This window comes from Suncus etruscus, chromosome 5 (assembly GCF_024139225.1).
Source record: "Suncus etruscus isolate mSunEtr1 chromosome 5, mSunEtr1.pri.cur, whole genome shotgun sequence".
Lineage (NCBI taxonomy): Eukaryota > Metazoa > Chordata > Mammalia > Eulipotyphla > Soricidae > Suncus > Suncus etruscus.
Window position 1 is genome coordinate 88,455,300 of NC_064852.1, and position 18,788 is coordinate 88,474,087.

Here is an 18,788-nt window from a genome sequence, read left to right on the forward strand (position 1 = left end):
ACCAGATAACATGTTAGTAGCGTGAGTCTCCCTGGAAATTGCCTTCCTTTAGCTGCTACAGACAAAACAAAAGGGCCACCAAGGGTCTGAGCCAGCTTTGTCTTCCTAAACTGTACAGCCACATAACATAGGTGCTCACTACGGGGACTTGCACAGAGTTCCCTTGTAGAACTTTTATTTATGTATGTATCTGGGGTTTGTTTAGGAATGCAACAATAGATGATTCAGGATTTTGTTCGGCTCTGTTTTTCAGATCAATGTTAATGACAGCCTGTGACCTTGGAGCCGTGACCAAACCGTGGGAGATCTCCAGACAGGCAAGTAGTGATTAATGGCAGGGCTCAACCAAGGAGGGATTGGGGAGTGGGGGACAATATTCCCAGAGCCCCCCTGCTACCAGGCTCTGAAACTTTAGTCACTTTGCATCAGTATTTACATGGTGTTAAAAATAGCAGGAGGCTTCCATGCCATTATTGCCCCATTGAGTTGTTTTTTTCTGATGCTAAGGTTTTTTTAGCTCACTAAATTTAAATAATACTGATCTTTCCTTACAGTACCACTTTCAAAACAGTGGTTTAAAATAGGTGATGAAGTTTTAGCCCAAGGTCTGGAATTTCATACTACAAAAATCTGTCTTATCTTAAGGTAAGACACATACAAAACATGGAAGTAAAAGGAAATGGTTTTCTTTCTTTAAGACAATTTGAGATCAAAGGACTTTTTGACCAAAGTGTGCAGTAGCCTATTTAATTTGTTCCAAAAATTATGCCTTTCTACCCATCTAGTTTCATTGCCATAAAATGTTTGTTACAGAGTAAGAAATTGTTTTCAGTTCTCTGACTATATAATTTCAGATCCTGATTACTGATAATTGGAGATTACTAGTTTTTCAAGTTTTATGAGCCACCTATTAGGCATACTGTGGACTCTAAATAACATGGCATCTTAAGATTCAATGTTTTAAAAAAATTTGATGCAGTCTTATAAAATAATTAATGTTTAATAATTAATTATCATTCATAAAAATGTTAATATTGTTCACTAAATAACTAATATTAAAAATGAGTATTTTGTATGTATTACCACATTAAATTCTCAAGACCCCTTTTGAGGTAAAACAATGATTAGAGTTGCCTGAAGAATGAAAATGCAGATACCAGATCTTGATTTTTGGGCCCCAGTTAATAATAGCTTAGAAGGAAAAGGGGTCTAAGAACCATCATTAAAAGCAATAGCAGCAGCAGCCATCTAGATTCTCCAAGTGGGGCCATAAATCCAATCCATTTGTTATTATACAGGAGAGATTCAGAGAATCACACATTGAGAAGAGGAGGTGATATTAAATACAGCACCACAAACTATTCACACAGCAAATTCACTGCTTAGAACTTGTCACAAGAATCTACCCAACCACTAAGTATAATCCTTCCATGTACATAGAAACTGAAAAGACAAAAGTAAGCCATGAATGCATGACTGACAGTTTCAAAATGATGGGAAAAAATGTAATTCACTTTTATTCACTTTTACTCACTTTTATTCTTGCAAGCAAAACAAATATCTCTCAAAAACGAAGATAGGGCATTTGCCTTGCACATGGCTGATCAGGTTCAATTCCTTGCATTTCATATGGTCCCCTGAGCCTGCCAGGAGTAATTTCTGAGTGCAGGCCCAGCAGTAACCCCTGAGCACTGCTGGGTGTAGCTGCCCCCCCCCCCCACCTAAAATGATCCAAATGTTCCATCAGTTATGGTTTCAAGGACACAGTCCAAGATATCTGGGTGGTTCATAGCCTGTATCCAGCCAGGATACAAATTAAAGACCTACAGTAATCACACAGTTGTGCTATTTGGTACCAAAATTCTTCAACAATTAACTTTTTTGAGTCTAGTGATTTCTAGTTGACAGTTGTGTCTAGTTGACACATTCAATTATTTATACATTAATTTATTTATTTGCTTACAATCATTATGAACAAGAAATATAGTATAATACTTCTTCCTCTCTTTCTTCTCTATCATGATCTAATTTCTAGTATTTGGGATCTAACAGGCACCAAATGAAACAACCGTGTACATAATTGTTTTTGGAAACAGTCCAACTGAGATGATAGCTTACTGCAAAATTTTAACAGTGTATTTGCTGGTTATACATTTAGTTTGATTCTTGTTTTAAGACTGTGTCCTGGAAAACAAACCTCCTTTTAGTTTTATAGTTTTGAGTTAAGAAAGCAGCTTTATCTTTCATTCCTATAAGATCTTGAATTTGTGACTTTACCTACTCCCTTTCATTTTTGGTTAGAAACCAAACTAATTCTTTTCTTGATCACTTTTCATACCTAGCAGAACACAAAGAATGGAAACCCAAACTTGTTTACTAACATTTTGTTCTCCAAAGTCCTCTCCTAATATTTGGGTTTGGTATTTTTGTTTGGAGTAAGCTCAGGGCTTACTTCTGGCAGTGTTCAGGGGTCCATATGTGGTGCCAAGGATCAAACCTGAGTCAGCTAATGCAAAGCAAGCACCTGCTACTTTATTTCTGCAGCTCCAGTATACATTTAAATATATTATTTGCTTTATTTCAGAGAGAATTTCACAAGTAATTTTCGTCTGTGTAACATAGATTATCATGCTTATAACACATTTCTATATTCATAGCCATGTATTTTAGACCTTCCTTTTTTTATCCTGTTACTCCTCATTCTTACTCTCTCCTTCCCTCTTTCCTTTACTTTTTCTTAGAGCAATACCTTGCTTCCAATATTTATTCTCACCTCATAGTTCAATCATATAAATGGGCAGTTTATTAGTAACATTAGTTTTTATGTTAAAGTGACATTTTGAAGTTCCATAAGGCAGAGTAATTGGGAAGGATTTGTGTGGCTTAAAAAGGTCCCTCACAAATACTTTGGGGCCAGAGAGATAGCACATGAGTGTTTGCCTTGCAACCAATCGAACCAGGACCTAAGGTGGTTGGTTCAAATCCCCGTGTCCCATATGGTCCCCCGTGCCTGCCAGGAGCTATTTCTGAGCAGATAGCCAGGAGTAACCCCTGAGCACCACCGGGTGTGGCCCAAAAACCAAAAAAGAAAAGAAAAAAAAAAAACGGTCCCCCAAGCCAGGAGCAATTTCTGAGTGCATAGCCAGAAGTAACCCTTGAGTATCACAGGGTGTGGCCCAAAAATAAAATAAAAAAGCAGAAAACAGGAGCTAGAGATAGTACAGTATATAGGTCATCTGTCTTGCATGCAACTGACTCAGAGAACATCATGGGAACCCAAAACAGTCGCCTTAGCCCACCAGAAGTCATCCCTAATCTGAGAGCCAGGAGTAAACCCTAAGCACCCAGGGTATGATCTAAATAAACAAATACCCCAGAAACATGAAAAAAAATAGTGATATAATTAAATTAATTCAATTATACACGTTTCAGCAAAATGAGAGTCCTCACTAAAGGACTTTTTTATAAGAGCCTAGAATAGAATAAAAGCTAGTTTTCAGATTCAAATATTTTTAGCAACAAGTTTTCTGGGATTTTATTTTATTCCTTTTTCTCCCGCTATTTCTTAAATCCAGCAGCTTCATCTCAGACATTTCCTATATGTACCCCTTGGTGTTGTAGAAATTGTCTGTTGGATTCTTACCTGTTACACAACTCACTTTCCATAAGCGATCCTAAGCACAAGAATTGGAGAGGAAAATAAAATCTCTAGCTTGACTATAATCAGTAACTGCTGATCATTTGATCATTCAATCAATCAATTTGATCACTCAAACAAATGGATGAAAAACTGAGGAAACACAGGACATCAATTACAGCATATCTCTGAAAGAGCCATGCTACTTACTTATACCAGCTAGAAGCTCCAATAAATCTCTATGGATTCTAATAGCCTGCATCTGATTCAGACAGTCTGAAGGACCAAGTCATGACAGAAATGTTGATTTAACCAGTGAATTCAGCATTTGTCCTGCTTGTGACCTGATTGTTGCATCAGCAAATAGTGGTGTTTCCCAAATCTCTCCTTCCAGAGAAGAAAAGAAAATTGGTAGGAACAGACAGTTAAGGGGTTTTGTGATGGCAAAATGAAACTATATAAGGTAAAAGTCTGCATCAAATTAGACTTATATAGAAATGTGTAAGAGTTAAAATTATTATTATCATATAAAAATAATACTTGATATGAATTATAATTTGCATATTTTCCAAGTTAGTACAGTTCCAGTTTTAAAGGTGTCACTTGAATGCTTCATCTCAAATATGAAAGTTATTCTATGCTAGATCATTTACAAGTACATTGCATAATTTATCTTGATCGAGAAAATATTTTCTTTATTGATTATCTTTTGTAATAACTTCCAATACAAACAAAAGCTAATGCCCTTCATCATAAACTCTTCAATGATTGACTGAATTATGGTCTTCACAAATACTATAACTAAAATATCAGTCTTGTTGTAAGTGACACATAACTACAATGAAAAATGTTTCAGGTGGCTGAACTTGTAACCAGTGAGTTCTTCGAGCAAGGAGATCGGGAAAGATCAGAACTCAAACTCACTCCTTCTGTAAGTCCTTTAAGTCCTTTTTTTGGGCCACACCCGGCGGTTCTCAGGGGTTACTCCTGGCTATCTGCTCAGAAATAGCTCCTGGCAGGCACGGGGGACCATATGGGACACCGGGACTTGAACCAACCTCCTTAGGTCCTGGATCGGCTGCTTGCATGACAAACACCGCTGTGCTATCTCTCTGGGCCCTGTAAGTCCTTTCTTTAACCTGAATTTATACTTGTTTTTGTTCTGGAGCTGGAGGTCACACCCTAAGTAAACTGGGTCTAACAGGAACCACAACCTGGGCCTCACACATCCACAGACTCAAAACAGAACCTGACCCTCCTAAACAACATTTTCAAAAATAACTCCAACACATAATTTGAAAATGGCAAAGGATGGATTTAAGGATATCCTCATGAAAGCTTAGAACTTTCATTAAGTGCTAACCACTCATATTCTCAGGTTTCTGATTAAAAGTACTGAGCTACTTAGCAAGTCTTTCCTGAGCATCTGCAGTGAATGGAGAAAGCAAGGGAGAATAACTCAGAGCTGAATACTGCCATTTTGATGTGGCCGAAGGCTACTTTGAAATAGAAATACAGGGAAAAAATATCTAAAAGCAAGCTTTTCAGTCTTAAAGAGCTAAATAGTTGCAATAAATAATGAATATTTTAGATTTTATTTTCCAATTTCAAGCTTTCCAAAATCCCCAAAGCAAATCATTTCAACCCTCTGTGCTTTGGTTTACAAAATGAAAAATTTTCTCCTCTGTAACTAGGTTCTACTGATTAAAATGCTACTTGTTTTGGATTCATTCATTCAATTATTTCTTGAGAATTTCCTGCAAGGTTAGATGATGCTATTTTTATTCACCATGATACAAAAGTCAAGACTGCCTTAATCACCACCCTCAGAGCAGGCAATTTCTTTGTTTTGTTTGTTTCTTTTGTTTTGTTTTTGTTTGTTTGTTTTGGGGGCCACACCCATTGGTGCTCAGGTGCTCAGAAATCGCTCCTGGCAGACACAGGGGATATTGAGGGATACGGGGATTCGAACCACCGTCCATCCTAGGTCAGCTGCGTGCAAGGCAAATGCCCTACTGCTGTGCTATCCGGCCCTTGTTTGTTTGTTTCTTTCTTTTTTTAAATTATTATTTTTATTTTTTTTTGTTCCCCAATTCACAATACAGACCAGGCAAAGGGCCTGTGTGAGGTATATATGGGTGCATTTATTGTACCTCCTCTTTCTATACAGTCAGGTAAAGAACACAGCCTATGGTAAGAATTGGGAGGCCTTATCTTTTCTTTTTTTTTTCTTTTTTTAATATATATATAAAAAAATCCTTCACCATTGGTGTTTGTTTGTTTCTTAAGGAAGACTCTCAAGAAGTGCTTAGAGCACCCTAGAAGCCATGCCGGGTAATGCTTGGCCAACTGGGCCAGACAGGTCAGTGATTAGGCTACCAGGGACATACCAAAGATTCTCAAGGCACTAAGATTACATGTGGAGGCATGGGGAGAGAGAGTTCAAACTTGGGTCCCAGCACACACTGAGCAATCTCCCAGACCCTATTTTTGGATCATAATTAGTGATGTTCAGAGGTTACATCTATCTCAGCACTTGAAAATAGCTGCTGGTGATTGCTTAGACAACCACATGGAGCTGAGAACTAAACCTAGGCCTTCTGAATGCAAAGTAGATGCTTCTGCTCATTGGGGTGTCTTCTCAGACCCTTTGTATTCTTAACAAATTATACCACAAAACTTATGACACAATAACTCAAAATTGTTCAAGTTATTTAAAAAGCCTGTTATTCAAAGTATTTGAAAGTTCAGCAGATCTCAGTGAGGCCCAGAACATATCGAAAGTCAGGAAAGTCTATGAGATTAGAGAGATCTAGCAGGTAGGCTCCTCATTTGCCTTGCATGTGGCCATCCAGGTTCTATTCCTGGCATCCTATAAGGTCCCCTAACCCACCAGGAGTAATTCTTGAGTGCTGAGCCAGCAGTAACCCGCAGCATCACAAGGTGTAATCCCAAAACAAAATAAAAAGTTTTGTACACTTAGAGGTATTTATAAAATCTGTAGCTTTTCAGTTACCTTTCTTTGCTGACATTTAAAAAAGAAAAAGCAGCAGAATAAATTCAGCTTAAAAATTTTATCTATTTAAGTCATAACTCACTGCCTTACTCATTTAGACTATTCTTAACCTGTTTCTTACCTACGAGGTCAGAAGTCTATGTAGGTTAAAACATTCACCAATTGATATAGTTTCCTCAGCAATATCTGCATATACTACTTTTAAAGCATATCTTTATTTTTTTTTGTTTTTGCCTCTGCCAAATTTGGCTATAAAATTTAAATGTTTTTAACATATAAAATTGGGGGCCAGTGAGATAGTATGGGGTTTAAGCACTTATCTTGCACACAGCCTACTAACTCCTCATACTCCATATGATTCTCTAAGCCCCACAAGGAGTGATCCCCTGACCACAGAGCCAGGAATAAGCCTGAGCATAGCTGGATATAACCTAAAAACAAAACATAAATATGTATATATATATATAATAAAACAAAGATACAAGGTTTTAATACTAATAGCCATGCAAAACCTAGTATAACCTCTTGTCCTATATCACTATATTGTCCCAGTTGGATTTGACCTACCTGGAACTACCTACACTAAAAACTTTTAATTACAAGAAGAAAGGGGAGGTCTTGTCCTACATCACTGTATTACTCCATCATCAGTCCAGCACCATAAAAGGGGTCTGCTTGTTAAGTAATACCATAACTATGATTAGCTGGCTGAGTCTATAAAACCCCCCACTGGAGATGAGTTGTGGTGGAGAGGTATTGGCAGTTCAAAGAGACTGTTGAAGCAGCAATTGAATTGAACTGTTTCTATTCCTTGCTATGGCTTTTTTCCCTTGATTTGGACAGATCTTTAACTACCTTTGGTTGAAACCTTTTGGACTATTTATTCCCTTTAAACTGTATACCTGTTCCTTTTATCTAGCCCTCAATTTGACCTTAACCTGGTCCCAAACCCATTCCTCAAACTTTCTCTCTCTCCTGACCTAGAGGTTTATCATAGGCCCCTGGACTTCTCTAATACAAAGGATTATGATATTTTGTCAGAGTCTTGCCTGCAAGGCCCCTGCAGACACTAGCAGCTGTGGGCCCATCTCTGGCAGCTCTGCTCTGACAATAAGCCAAATTTCTTTTGCCTACATATCTATACTCATAGTCTTTTTACCTCCTTAAAAAATTAATTTATGGGGTAGCTCAGCATCAAAGAGAATTGGCCTTGCAAGAGAGAGGCTTTAGGGTCAATCCTTTATGTCACCTCCATGTACCAAGTGCAGTGCCACCTCCATGTACCAAGTGCTATCTGGGACTCCCAGCACCATGCCAAAGAGCATGATTTCTGGGACACAGACAGGTGTGTGTGAGCATCACAGTTGAAGTGTGTGACTCCCTTCAATCATTGCAACTAAAACATGTAGCCTGTCTTCTTGTGAACCTTGGCAGCTAGTGATTTCTGCCCTCACATACTCCCACACTCCTTTCTAAGTCTTAAGGATGGAGGATTTTTCAACTTCTCTCCACCAAAGGGAATTGTCTTTTATATATTGATGCCAAGATAACATAGTTGTCCCATTTTATGAAGAGAATATACCAAAATGGCAGTTTAGAATCTGTGGCTTCTTCAACCTAGTTCTTCTCTAAGAATGAAATACTTTTCCTAGATTTCAATGGGCAGTGTTGTTCACAAAACAAAGCAAACCCTTTTAGAATCCAATTACAAAGACCATAGAGGTAGTACAATGGTTAAAGCATTCACCTTGCATGTGACCAATCTGAGTTTGATTCCTCACATCCGATATGGTTTATCAAGTCTCACCAGAAGTAAGCTCTGAGCACAGACTGGTGTGGCCCAAAAACAAAACAAAACAATTCAATATTAATGTATAGTTTCCCATTTTATAACTTTTTTCAAGAAATAGACCTAAATTTTCTAACTCTTAGAATAGCATAAAGATTGTTGATTTTACCTAAAGACTGAAGGTGGTGAAGGTTTCTTTCACCAATATTCTTGTGCTGCTAGATATAAACTCAGGAATTTGCCAATGACAGAATCTTTATTGAAATACATTCTGAATTGCTGATCCAACTCCCCAACCTGAAAAAATGATATAAGGAATTTCTATTTTAAATAAACCAGAATAAAATAAAATAGTTAAAAAATAGAGTAAAATAGTTAACAATCTTTCCTAGTTGATTCCATTCTATTCCATTCTCTTCAACTGCAAAAATAAAACCCTGCTCTATTTTTGTAGCAGTAAAATCCTCTCCCTACTTCCCTTTGACTTAGACCCAATTCCCAGTGACCTCATGACTTGATTTAGTAGCAATCACCTATATCTGAAGACAGATTCTTCGCCCAAGGAGTTGCATGCAATAAAGGTCAAATAAATTCACTTACACATCTCATAAAAAGAGGTGAAAATACTTTCTTTTTCATCATACATAAAAGGAAGAAAGTACAAGGAAGAATTGATTGTGATTTGAGAAGCGTTCAGTTAGTAAAAATGGAGTTCCTGTGACATGGTATTTGATAAAGCACCTGTGAGATACTCCAGCGGAATAAAGCGGATTCTCCTCCCCCATTCCAGGCTATTTTTGATCGGAACCGAAAAGATGAATTGCCTCGCTTGCAACTGGAGTGGATCGATAGTATCTGCATGCCCTTGTATCAGGTAATCTGATTTGGGAGGGGATGCTGGTCCCAGATGAGCAGAACAGGGGTAAGAATTTCTATCCTTTTCCAAGTGTTCGACTTAGTAGAACATTCCAGAGTATGTACGTAGCTAGGAGCTCCGGTTGTCGACATCAGACCCTGTCCTGGAAGAATTGGTTGTAGAAGGCTAGAGATCTGGGTTCTCTCTTGCTGCCAGACTTGTTCCCCATGGGCCACAACACTTTCATCTACTTCCCAGATTGTGCTACACAAGGTTCCATTCATGCCTAAAAGACATCTCTTCAAAGAGAGTTCTCAGGGTCAATATCTTTGGGCCTCCCAGGAACAGTCCAATAGTGAAGGCTCCTAGAAGGTTTTAAAGAAAAATAAAAATGAATAGCAATAAAAGGAAAAGGTTAATAACCTTAATTGATGTTGAATTTCTCCCAACATTTGACCAGAAAAAAGACTTTATTTATTTTCATTGCGTGAGGCATGAGGGGCCCATGAAATAGGATTTTTTGCTCTGATCCCATCGTGTGTGCCATGAGAAGTTATAAAATTTTTTCCACGTAAAAAATTCTGCATCTTCCTATAGTACAACAGATATGATCCTAAAATATCTCAGGAATTGATCCCTGCACTCAGTCAGAACCAGGAGTAAGTCTTGAGCATCATGTGGTATAGCCCCAAAACTAAAAAAGTTTTCAAAAAAATCTACCTCTCCATGCATGTATTAAAAAAGAGGCTCTTGCTTTCCAATTATGCCTGGTGTTCCAGCCCTGCTTCTGGCAAGGATGCAAATATCTGGGGCTTTGAATGTTCATGCTCCTCTTTCTGAGAATGGATTAGGGCTGGCATCAGTTAACACTACAGCTTAGTGTACATTGGCTTTTAATTCTACTCCTAAGTCTTTGCTTTCATGCATAAAACCTGATGTGTTCCTTACCTCCCACCTAGCTCAATCAGCCCGAACAGCTTTCTCAACTTCAAAGGGAGAAACACATGCAGGGCAAACATGACTGCTTCGGTTCCTCACTCTGTGCAAGGTCATTAAAAACACACTATTGTTTTTTAAGGATCTCACAACCATTAAGTCGCAGGCTTATCTAACACTTGGTGTTTGGCTTTCTGAGGAACTGCTGAGCCCCATAACATTACTCTAAGAAAAAATACAAGATTTTCCCTTTAAAAAGCAAACATTGTTTTTGATGACAATAAATAAAAGTAAATACATTCTTTGGTTTATGTTCTCTACTAAATATATAATATCATAATGTCAAAGTTTTCAACCATAATCTAAAATAAATTATTATTGTTGTGAATGAAACAAAACCTTTTCTCAATGAAGTGATGAAAGTCCAGGGTATTGGGGAGGGATGTTTTGATTTTTTATCTTTTGTTTGGGGCTACATTCAGCTTGTAGTAAGGGCTTACTCCTAGCTCTATGCTAGCCCCAGTCCTAGCATCACTCCTGGTGGAACTCATGAGGACCAAGTATGGTGCTAGGAATTTGAACCAGATTCAACTGTATACAAGGCAAGTGGGTTACCTATTGTACTACCTCTATGAGAAATCCTTTATTGTGAAAGGATCCACCCTTTTCTTGTCTTCCTGCCCGCTCCTGCCATCTTTACTACCTACTCACTGACTAAACTAGGTCTCATGCACAAAACATATTGGGTCAGGTACACCTTCTTTTGTTAAGCTGACCCTGACTGCTCATACTGAATTATTCTTTATGTTATGTAGTTTCTTGGGCACAGGTAAGAAATACATAGAATAAGAATTCGGTTTTTTTGAAACTAATAAATGTCTTTTTTTTTTTTTTTTATAAAACCTCAGAGAATGATATGTTTTGAGATGAGGAGTTGCTGATACCATTTTAGCACTGGGTTTGCAAAGCTATTTTAGAATGAGCCAAAGTCTGTGCAATTTTTCATGATTAAGAATAGTAAGTGCTGGTGGGGAAGGGGAAACCATAGTGATATTCTATGTTAATTTAACTGCTTAGTTATTAATTCACTTGTGCCTATCTGTATTTCTAATTAAATACTTAGAAATCTCCCAGTAATTTGACTTACTTGAATGTAAGCTAGAAAATAGCAGTTTCCAGAATGTAAGGAGCAATTGATGGGGCACAGCACAGCAGTGCTTAAGGATGGTTCTTGGCTCTGCACTAAGGATTCACTCTTGGCTGTGCTCAGAGGAACCCAGGTCAGCCATGTGCAAGGCAAGAGCCCTCCCTGGTGTACTGTTGTTCCATTCCCATGTAAAGATCAATATTGAAATGATCTACCAGTTTTGATCTTTTCATGTCCATTTGGTTTACTGCTCATTGGTGAGTAGGGGGGGTACTGCTTTCATTCACAGGAAATTAATGTGTGACACCTCAAAAAACATGAGGAGCAGAATAAAAAAGACCTCCCACAAAATGAAAGAAACTATTCACCCAATACCTATCTGATAAGGGGCTAATATCTAAGACATATGGTAAACATAGAGCTGAATAAAAACAATCTAACTCCCCAAATGGCGAGGAGATGAACAGACATTTACCCAAAGAAGAAATACAGATGGCCAAAGGCATATAAAAATGTTCTACATCAGGGCCAGAGAGATAGCATGAAGGTAAGGCGTTTGTCTTTCATGCAGGAGGTCATCGGTTCGAATCCCAGCATTCCATACGGTCCCCCGTGGCTGCCAGGAGCAATTTCTGAGCATGGAGCCAGGGACAACCCCTGAGCACTGCCAGGTGTGACCCAAAAACCACGGAAAAAAATGTTCTACATCATGGGGCCAGAGCAATAGCACAGTGATAAGGCATTTGCCTTGCACTCGGCCAACACAAGACGAACCCTGGTTCAAATCCCAACATCCTATCTGATCCCCCAAGCCTGACAAGAGTGACTTCTGAGCACAGAGCCAGGAGTAACTCCTGAATGCCACCGGGCGTGACCCAAAAACAAACAAACAAAAAATCTTCTCCATCATTAATCATCAGGGAGATGCAAATCAAAACTACAATGAGATATTATCTCATACTATAGAGACTGACACACTTCAAGCAAAACAAGAACAACCAGTGCTGGTATGATTGCAGGAAGAAAGGGACTCTCATTCACTGCTGGTGGGAATGTAGACTGTTCTAGCCTTTTGGGAAAACAATATGGAAATTCCACCAAAAAAATAGAAAATAAGCTTCCATTATGAGCCAGTTATACCAATTTTGGTATAACTGAGGTATATTATGAGGGCCCAAAAACAGTGCAGAAAAGCTCTCTGAACACTTATGTTCATTGAAGCACGATTCACAATAGCCAGAATCTGGAAAAAGCCTAAGTGTCTGAGAACAGAGGAGTGGATAAAGAAACTGTGGTACAGCTACACAATAGAATACTGTGCAGCTATTAAAAAATGACGTCTTGAAATTTACTTATACATGGATGGATGTGAAGAATATTATGCTAAACAAAATGAGTCAGAGGGATAGGGATAGACACAGAATAAATACACTCATTATGGTTTATAAAAATAATATCATAATAACACCAAAAGAAAATAGAGATGAGGACCAGGAGGACTGGTCCATAGTAGGAAGCTTGCCACAAAGAGCCAAAGAGTGCAGTTAGATCAGAAAAGGGACCATCATGACAATGATTGTTGGAAATGAACACTCTAGACAAGAACTAGGTGCTAAATAAGGTAAACTGATATGCATGATAGCCTTTCAGTAACCACATTGCAAACCAGTGTTTAAAGGGTAAAAAGTGAATGGAGAGAGAGACAGAGAAAGACAGAGATAGAGAAAAAAATGTCTGCCATAGAGGCAAGCAAGGGGAAGGTGGGAAAAGGGTGGGAAGAAAACTGGGGACATTGATGGCAAGAAGTGTGCACTGGTGAAGGGATGGGCAACTGGACATTGTATAACTGAAAGTCATGTTAATTCAAACAGTTACTTTGTAACTGTATCTTATGACGATTCAAAATAAATTTTAAACATTAGTATGTGACAAGGTTAAATGAGTTTCCCACCAGATTAGTTTTATATTCCTCTCATCTGTGCCCTGGTTCAGCATAGTGATCTTTCTAGTACTCTACAGCCTCTGCTATTATTTCTTCTATTATTCTTTCTTGTTATTAAACTGGGTGAGGCATGACCTGCAAAGAGGAATGTGGAAGAAGTTGTTTGTACAAGTCTGTGTCCTTATATTCTGCTTTATCTTCTCAGTTAAAAAAAAATTATTTTAGATCCCCCTTCCTTTGGGGGGAGTGCATTTGGAGTCAAACCTGGAAATTTAAGCCTCTTCCTGACTGTGCTCAAATGTGACTCCTGGCAGTGCTCTGGGCTCAATACAGGGATTCAAAATGGGGTTGATCATATGTAAGGTAAGCACTTTACCCAATGTACTATCTCTATGACCCAAAACTATACTCTTATGAATTTGCCATCACATCTCATTTTTTATCCAGAAGTTATTAGGACCTATTCCTAGCTCAGGAACATGGGATAACAAAGATTGACGTGGGATTGGCTTTGTGCAACACAAGCGCCTTACCCCTTGTGCCAATTCTTCAGTACTCCCCTTTTTATTTAAGTTAAAATTTCTTTGAAACCAGTTTTTCAAAGAGCCCTCAACTTGAAATTTTGTGAAGTGATCCTAAGTACTGCTCTGAGGGATCCTACTTTATTCCTTTTCATGCAACTGAGTTTTTACTCGGTAATCTGAAATTAACTGCCAGTGCTCTCACAAAAATGGGTTCAGTCACTCGGCAAACACAAGCCCTGAAGGCAATCAGTCATCAAGCAAGGAAGACCTCTAATGGGACAGTAGGGCTAAGACAAAGAACTCTTCTGGTATTTGGGTAGTGGCTAAAGGACCAGGGTGGGATTTTTAGAATTTGCTATCATAATATTGAGGCATTTGAAAGACAAAGTCCAAGGGAAAGCATGTGACTAAAATGACATGACCTGATTGGATAGCAGAAAAATTCAGTGTGGACTTGTAAATCAGCACTGAATAGGGCAAAAGGATAAAAGATACATGAAACAAAAACTGACCTTTTAATGGCCAGGATTCTGCCTCCGATGTGGCATGAACCCTTCTTAGTGCCTCGGGTTACTTATGGAAAGAACTTGACTGGAGGAGTCTTGTGGGATAGAATTCAGAAATGGTGCAAATTCCCAAGACAGTCAGGGTTGGAAGTTGCTTTGTACATGGTGGCAGAGGAGCCAGAGACAGCTGGGCAGGTGATTTAAAGAGGCCTTTCAGGCAGCATTTTGACTTCATTGACTTTTAATGACTAATTTGTCTTTATTTACATCCTGGTTTTCAACTGGTTGCACTCATTAAATATCAAAATCAAGTACTTTGCACATGTTTTCCAATTGGATGTGTTCCCTCTTCTAAGGATTAGGGAAAGATTTTGTGACTTCTCAAGGCCCAAAGGGATTCCTTTAGAGTATTTTAGTGGGAACCCATATCATGTACACTATTGCATGTAGGCTGCCCATTGTGTTTAATACTGTAACACTTAAGCCAAGACAGCTGCAAGTTCCAGGCAAGTGTGCTGGTGTTAAAGGAAAATATGTATGTTTCCTCTCCAACAAAATCTACTCATGTTGGAAATAGTAGGAAAACAAAGAAAATAAAACACAAAATAATGTCTGGTAGAAAACAAAGAGATTTAAGATATTATATTTTTCTTCTCTTTCATATAAATCATATATGACAAGTATGCTTTTTTAAAGGAGTGATAACAATTAGGATTTTTTAATGTAATTTAGAGAAACTTTGTTACTTAAAAATGATAAGGTTCTGAGGCGAAATCTATTTTATTAGTAAGTTATCTAAGTAAATTGTTTTATAAGTAAGTTATCTAAGAAAACTCAGAATTGTCTGGTGATAGAAAGTATATAATAAGGGGCCAGAGAGATAGTACAATCATGGTGGGGCAATTGCGTTGAGTGTGGCCTATCCAGGTTCAATTCCTGGGACCCCCTATGGTTCCACAATAAGGTCAGGAGTAAACCCTTAGAAAGGATGGGTGTGACCAAGACCCCCCCCCACCAATATAAGTAAAACAGAGGCTAGGGTAAGAATCTACAGAAAGTCATCCTTATCCACAGATAATTAGATCAAAAGGAGTTATAACATATTTGTAAACCTGAGTTGATATGTGAGTTTACAATTCTCTAGACCTTGCTTATCTTTTGAATCTTATGGATCTAAACTTTTCTTTAAATAAAAAAAGAGAACGATAGGGAAAAAAAAAGAAAAGAAAATGATCCTACCAGGCAGGAGCCATGATTTATCTGTGACAGCATTTTAATCAGGAAGCATATAGGAAGCCAGGAGTGGGCAGGGAACCATCAAAGCGTGTTCCCCAAGAGGAGCCTTAAGCCCTGGTTAGTTAGCTCTGTCCTAGCAGGGTATCTCGCAGGAATACATTGACATCTGATTTCCATGTTTTCTGCTGTCTTTGCACCCTGCTGGGGATCCATTAGCCTGCTGCTCAACATCTTTGGAGGGAAAAAAAATTAGAAAGGAAGAAAGAAGGAAGGGGAAAAAAATACCCATCAAACTATGAAGTCACTGTGGTACCAGCCTTAGGGATAAACAGAAAACCTGATGTCTCAGTTTCACACTGAGCTGCTCCGTGCACAAGTAAGGCAAGTTTCCCCTTTATTTTCATTCTCACATAATCAAACCTCAGTGTACCTAGACTGTAATGAGACATCTTCTGTGTGTTACAGAGGGGTTTTGTTTTCATTCAATACAGAATCAGATTTTTAGCTCATCCCAAACTGAGTCTTTATTTTGAAGTATATATTTCACAGATCATGCCAAAGGATTTGAAAAGGACAAGGGCTAGCCAGAGAAAGTCTCTCCTTGACAAGAACAGACACAAGTAGTTAGTGACTCTTTATTCAGTTGACAATAGGTCTTTGCAACAGGCAGGGTATTAGATGTATTAAGTTGAAAGATTTGTTTGGAAAATACATTTTACCTGGTGCAATTACAAATAGGCTATTTGGAAAAAAGGAAGGAACTATTTAAAAACATACCTGAAAGTGTAAAGACTATAGAAAATAATCAGCTAGAAAAGAGGATTAAGATACTATTTCAAATAATGTTTTGTTCGTACCAAAGAATTTTGAAAACAGCTCAACATTTCCAATTGAGTCTAATCTTGTACCCAATTTTGAAAATCAAAAATAAATAAATAATGAGTGACGGTTACAACACACAAAAGCATCAATAAAAACTCAAGAAGAAAGGAAGAGAGGGAGGGGGGAAGGGAAGAAAGTGTAATTTTCTCATATTTCTGTAATTTACCTATCTGGCTCCATCTTTTCCTGGAAATGGAGTAAGGTGGAATGCATTCAGGGATTGGCATTAAATTGGACACTTGAAGTACCTCAGTCTCTTGGCAAACAGAACTCTAGGCGAGGTTTGCTCCCATCAGGGCTTTTTCATTTTGCTGGCTCACATCTAGCTTACCTACCCTAAGGGGTCTGTGACTTTCTGGGGAGAAGGACATTGTATAGGGTCCTTATTTTTTAAAAAAAAATTTGGAATCACTGTGAATTCCAGTGTTTCAACAACAATTCTTTCCATCTACTTCCACTTTTAGTCCACATTTTTCCACCTATGTTACCAGTCTCCGTTGGCCTCCAGCTTGCCTCTCTGGTAGGCACTTTTCTCCACACCATGGCCATAGTTCCCTTTCCTGATGTACTCTCCTGCCCATGCCAGTGACATAGTTCCTTCTGAAGACCCTTCTATTCCCTATTGAGCTTGATTGGGCTCCTCAAGAGAAAGAGCCCACAATGACCTCCATGTGTATGTCTCAGGGTATAGTACTAGCAGCACCTGTGCAGGCCTAGGCTTCCAGCTTCTCTGCTGAGGTTCACAGTCCCTGCAGCAACCTTTCCCAATAAACTCCACAGCTGCTCTGTCAGTTCCATTTAATATCTTCTAGCCCTAGTAGAATATGAATTTCTAATGATTTTTCCTCCACTTTTCTGGGTGCACACAATTCTTCCATTCATTTTAATATTCTGCCTTCTTATTCCAGGAAAATCCCATGTTTCCCTCATTAAACTTAAATTCAAGATGTACACCTTGCTTCTGCATAGGGCTTTGCCCTAAGGAACAAGGTTCTCTCATTCTGCTCTTCTGCCTTCATTTCCTCACTTTCATCCAGCCATGCTTTGGGGATCATATGTTACCGAAATCAAACCTGGGAGCAATAATTAGTCATGCACCCTAACTAATATACTATTTTCCAGTGTCATTTTTTTTTTACAATTTATACATTCCTCCACTATGGCCTGTCTTTCAAACTTTTGTCAAAATGATCTTCTTTAAAAAAAAAAATCTAGGGCCAGAGCATTTGCCTTGCATGCAGCCAACCATTCTAGATAGACCTGGGTTTGATCCTTGCCATCCCATATGGTCCCCTGAGTCTGCCAGGAGTGATTCCTGAGTAACTCCTCAGTGCCAGTAGATGTGGCCCAAAAACCAAATGAATAAATGAATGAATAAATGATTAAACAAATAAATGAATGAATAAACAAAATCTAATCATAGGGGGTGATCATATTTTGTGAAAAAAGTTAGAAAGAAAAAGACAAGTTTTCTTATGTATAATATATAAATAAATGCAGCAGGGGCACAGACAGTACCCGGGGGGGGGGGGGAATAAACTTACACTCTAAGTTACCAAGGGAGGAGGAGGCTAAAAGGGCCCAGTGGACAGTGGTGGTAAAACAGAGCACTTCAGTGGTGAGTGTTGTATAGTGACATTGAACCCCTAAATCAGGGCGACCTCCAACTATGGTTACAAACACCAACATCTATAAGATAGTTCCAGGACCCTGGGTTTAATCCCTTCATTCTGAGTCCCTCTAATGCTTGGCTTCATTCCTATCCCCCTTCCTATTTCTCACCTGTGCACACTTTGCTCCAAAGCACAGAACTCAAACTAATCTTCTAGTTTGTCTTCCCTTGCCATGCTCCATTGCCTTGTGTCTTGAAGTTGGCGACCCATCATCATAGACTGTTGTGATGTGGTTCCTGTCCTTTTTCTCATAGACTAGTTTTGTAGCCACACCATTTTCTGGTACCTAACACAGCAACTGGCACATTCAAACTATTTGGTGAGCTGAGCTGTTGAATAAAGAAACAGAAGAGTGTATAATGGCACACAGAGCTGCAGAATGAAAGATAAGCAGTGAAATGTATTAAGTAGGTTATAATGCCATTTTAAATTGTTCTCCCTCTAAAGTATTCATCGTTATAGTCTTGCCCATAATCTGAAGTATATGGACCATGATATCTTTTTAGAATTTGGGTTAGTTCTTATCATGGTTGAATTGACCCTTAATTCTAATGCAAAAGACTAGTTTATAGCCATAACATTTTTTTGGAATACATTGGCTTTGACTAACAAAAAGGTAGCTGAAATTTTTTTTGGGGGGGGGC

At 38.5% G+C, this 18,788-nt stretch overlaps 1 protein-coding gene and 1 non-coding gene across 2 annotated transcripts in view; one reads left to right on the forward strand and one right to left on the reverse strand.

The window, feature by feature from the left end:
* The window catches only part of PDE11A (phosphodiesterase 11A), a 431,148-nt gene that overhangs the window by 381,747 nt on the left and 30,613 nt on the right, over positions 1–18,788 (forward strand). Inside the window, exons 17-19 of the mRNA XM_049773400.1 lie at positions 254–317; positions 4,494–4,568; positions 9,233–9,316. Coding sequence (XP_049629357.1) covers positions 254–317; positions 4,494–4,568; positions 9,233–9,316 — 223 coding nt within the window. The remainder of the gene's footprint in view (positions 1–253; positions 318–4,493; positions 4,569–9,232; positions 9,317–18,788) is intronic.
* LOC126010182 (small nucleolar RNA SNORA51) lies at positions 5,718–5,847 on the reverse strand. The gene has a single exon (XR_007496310.1). It is a non-coding gene; the product is annotated as a small nucleolar RNA SNORA51 (small nucleolar RNA).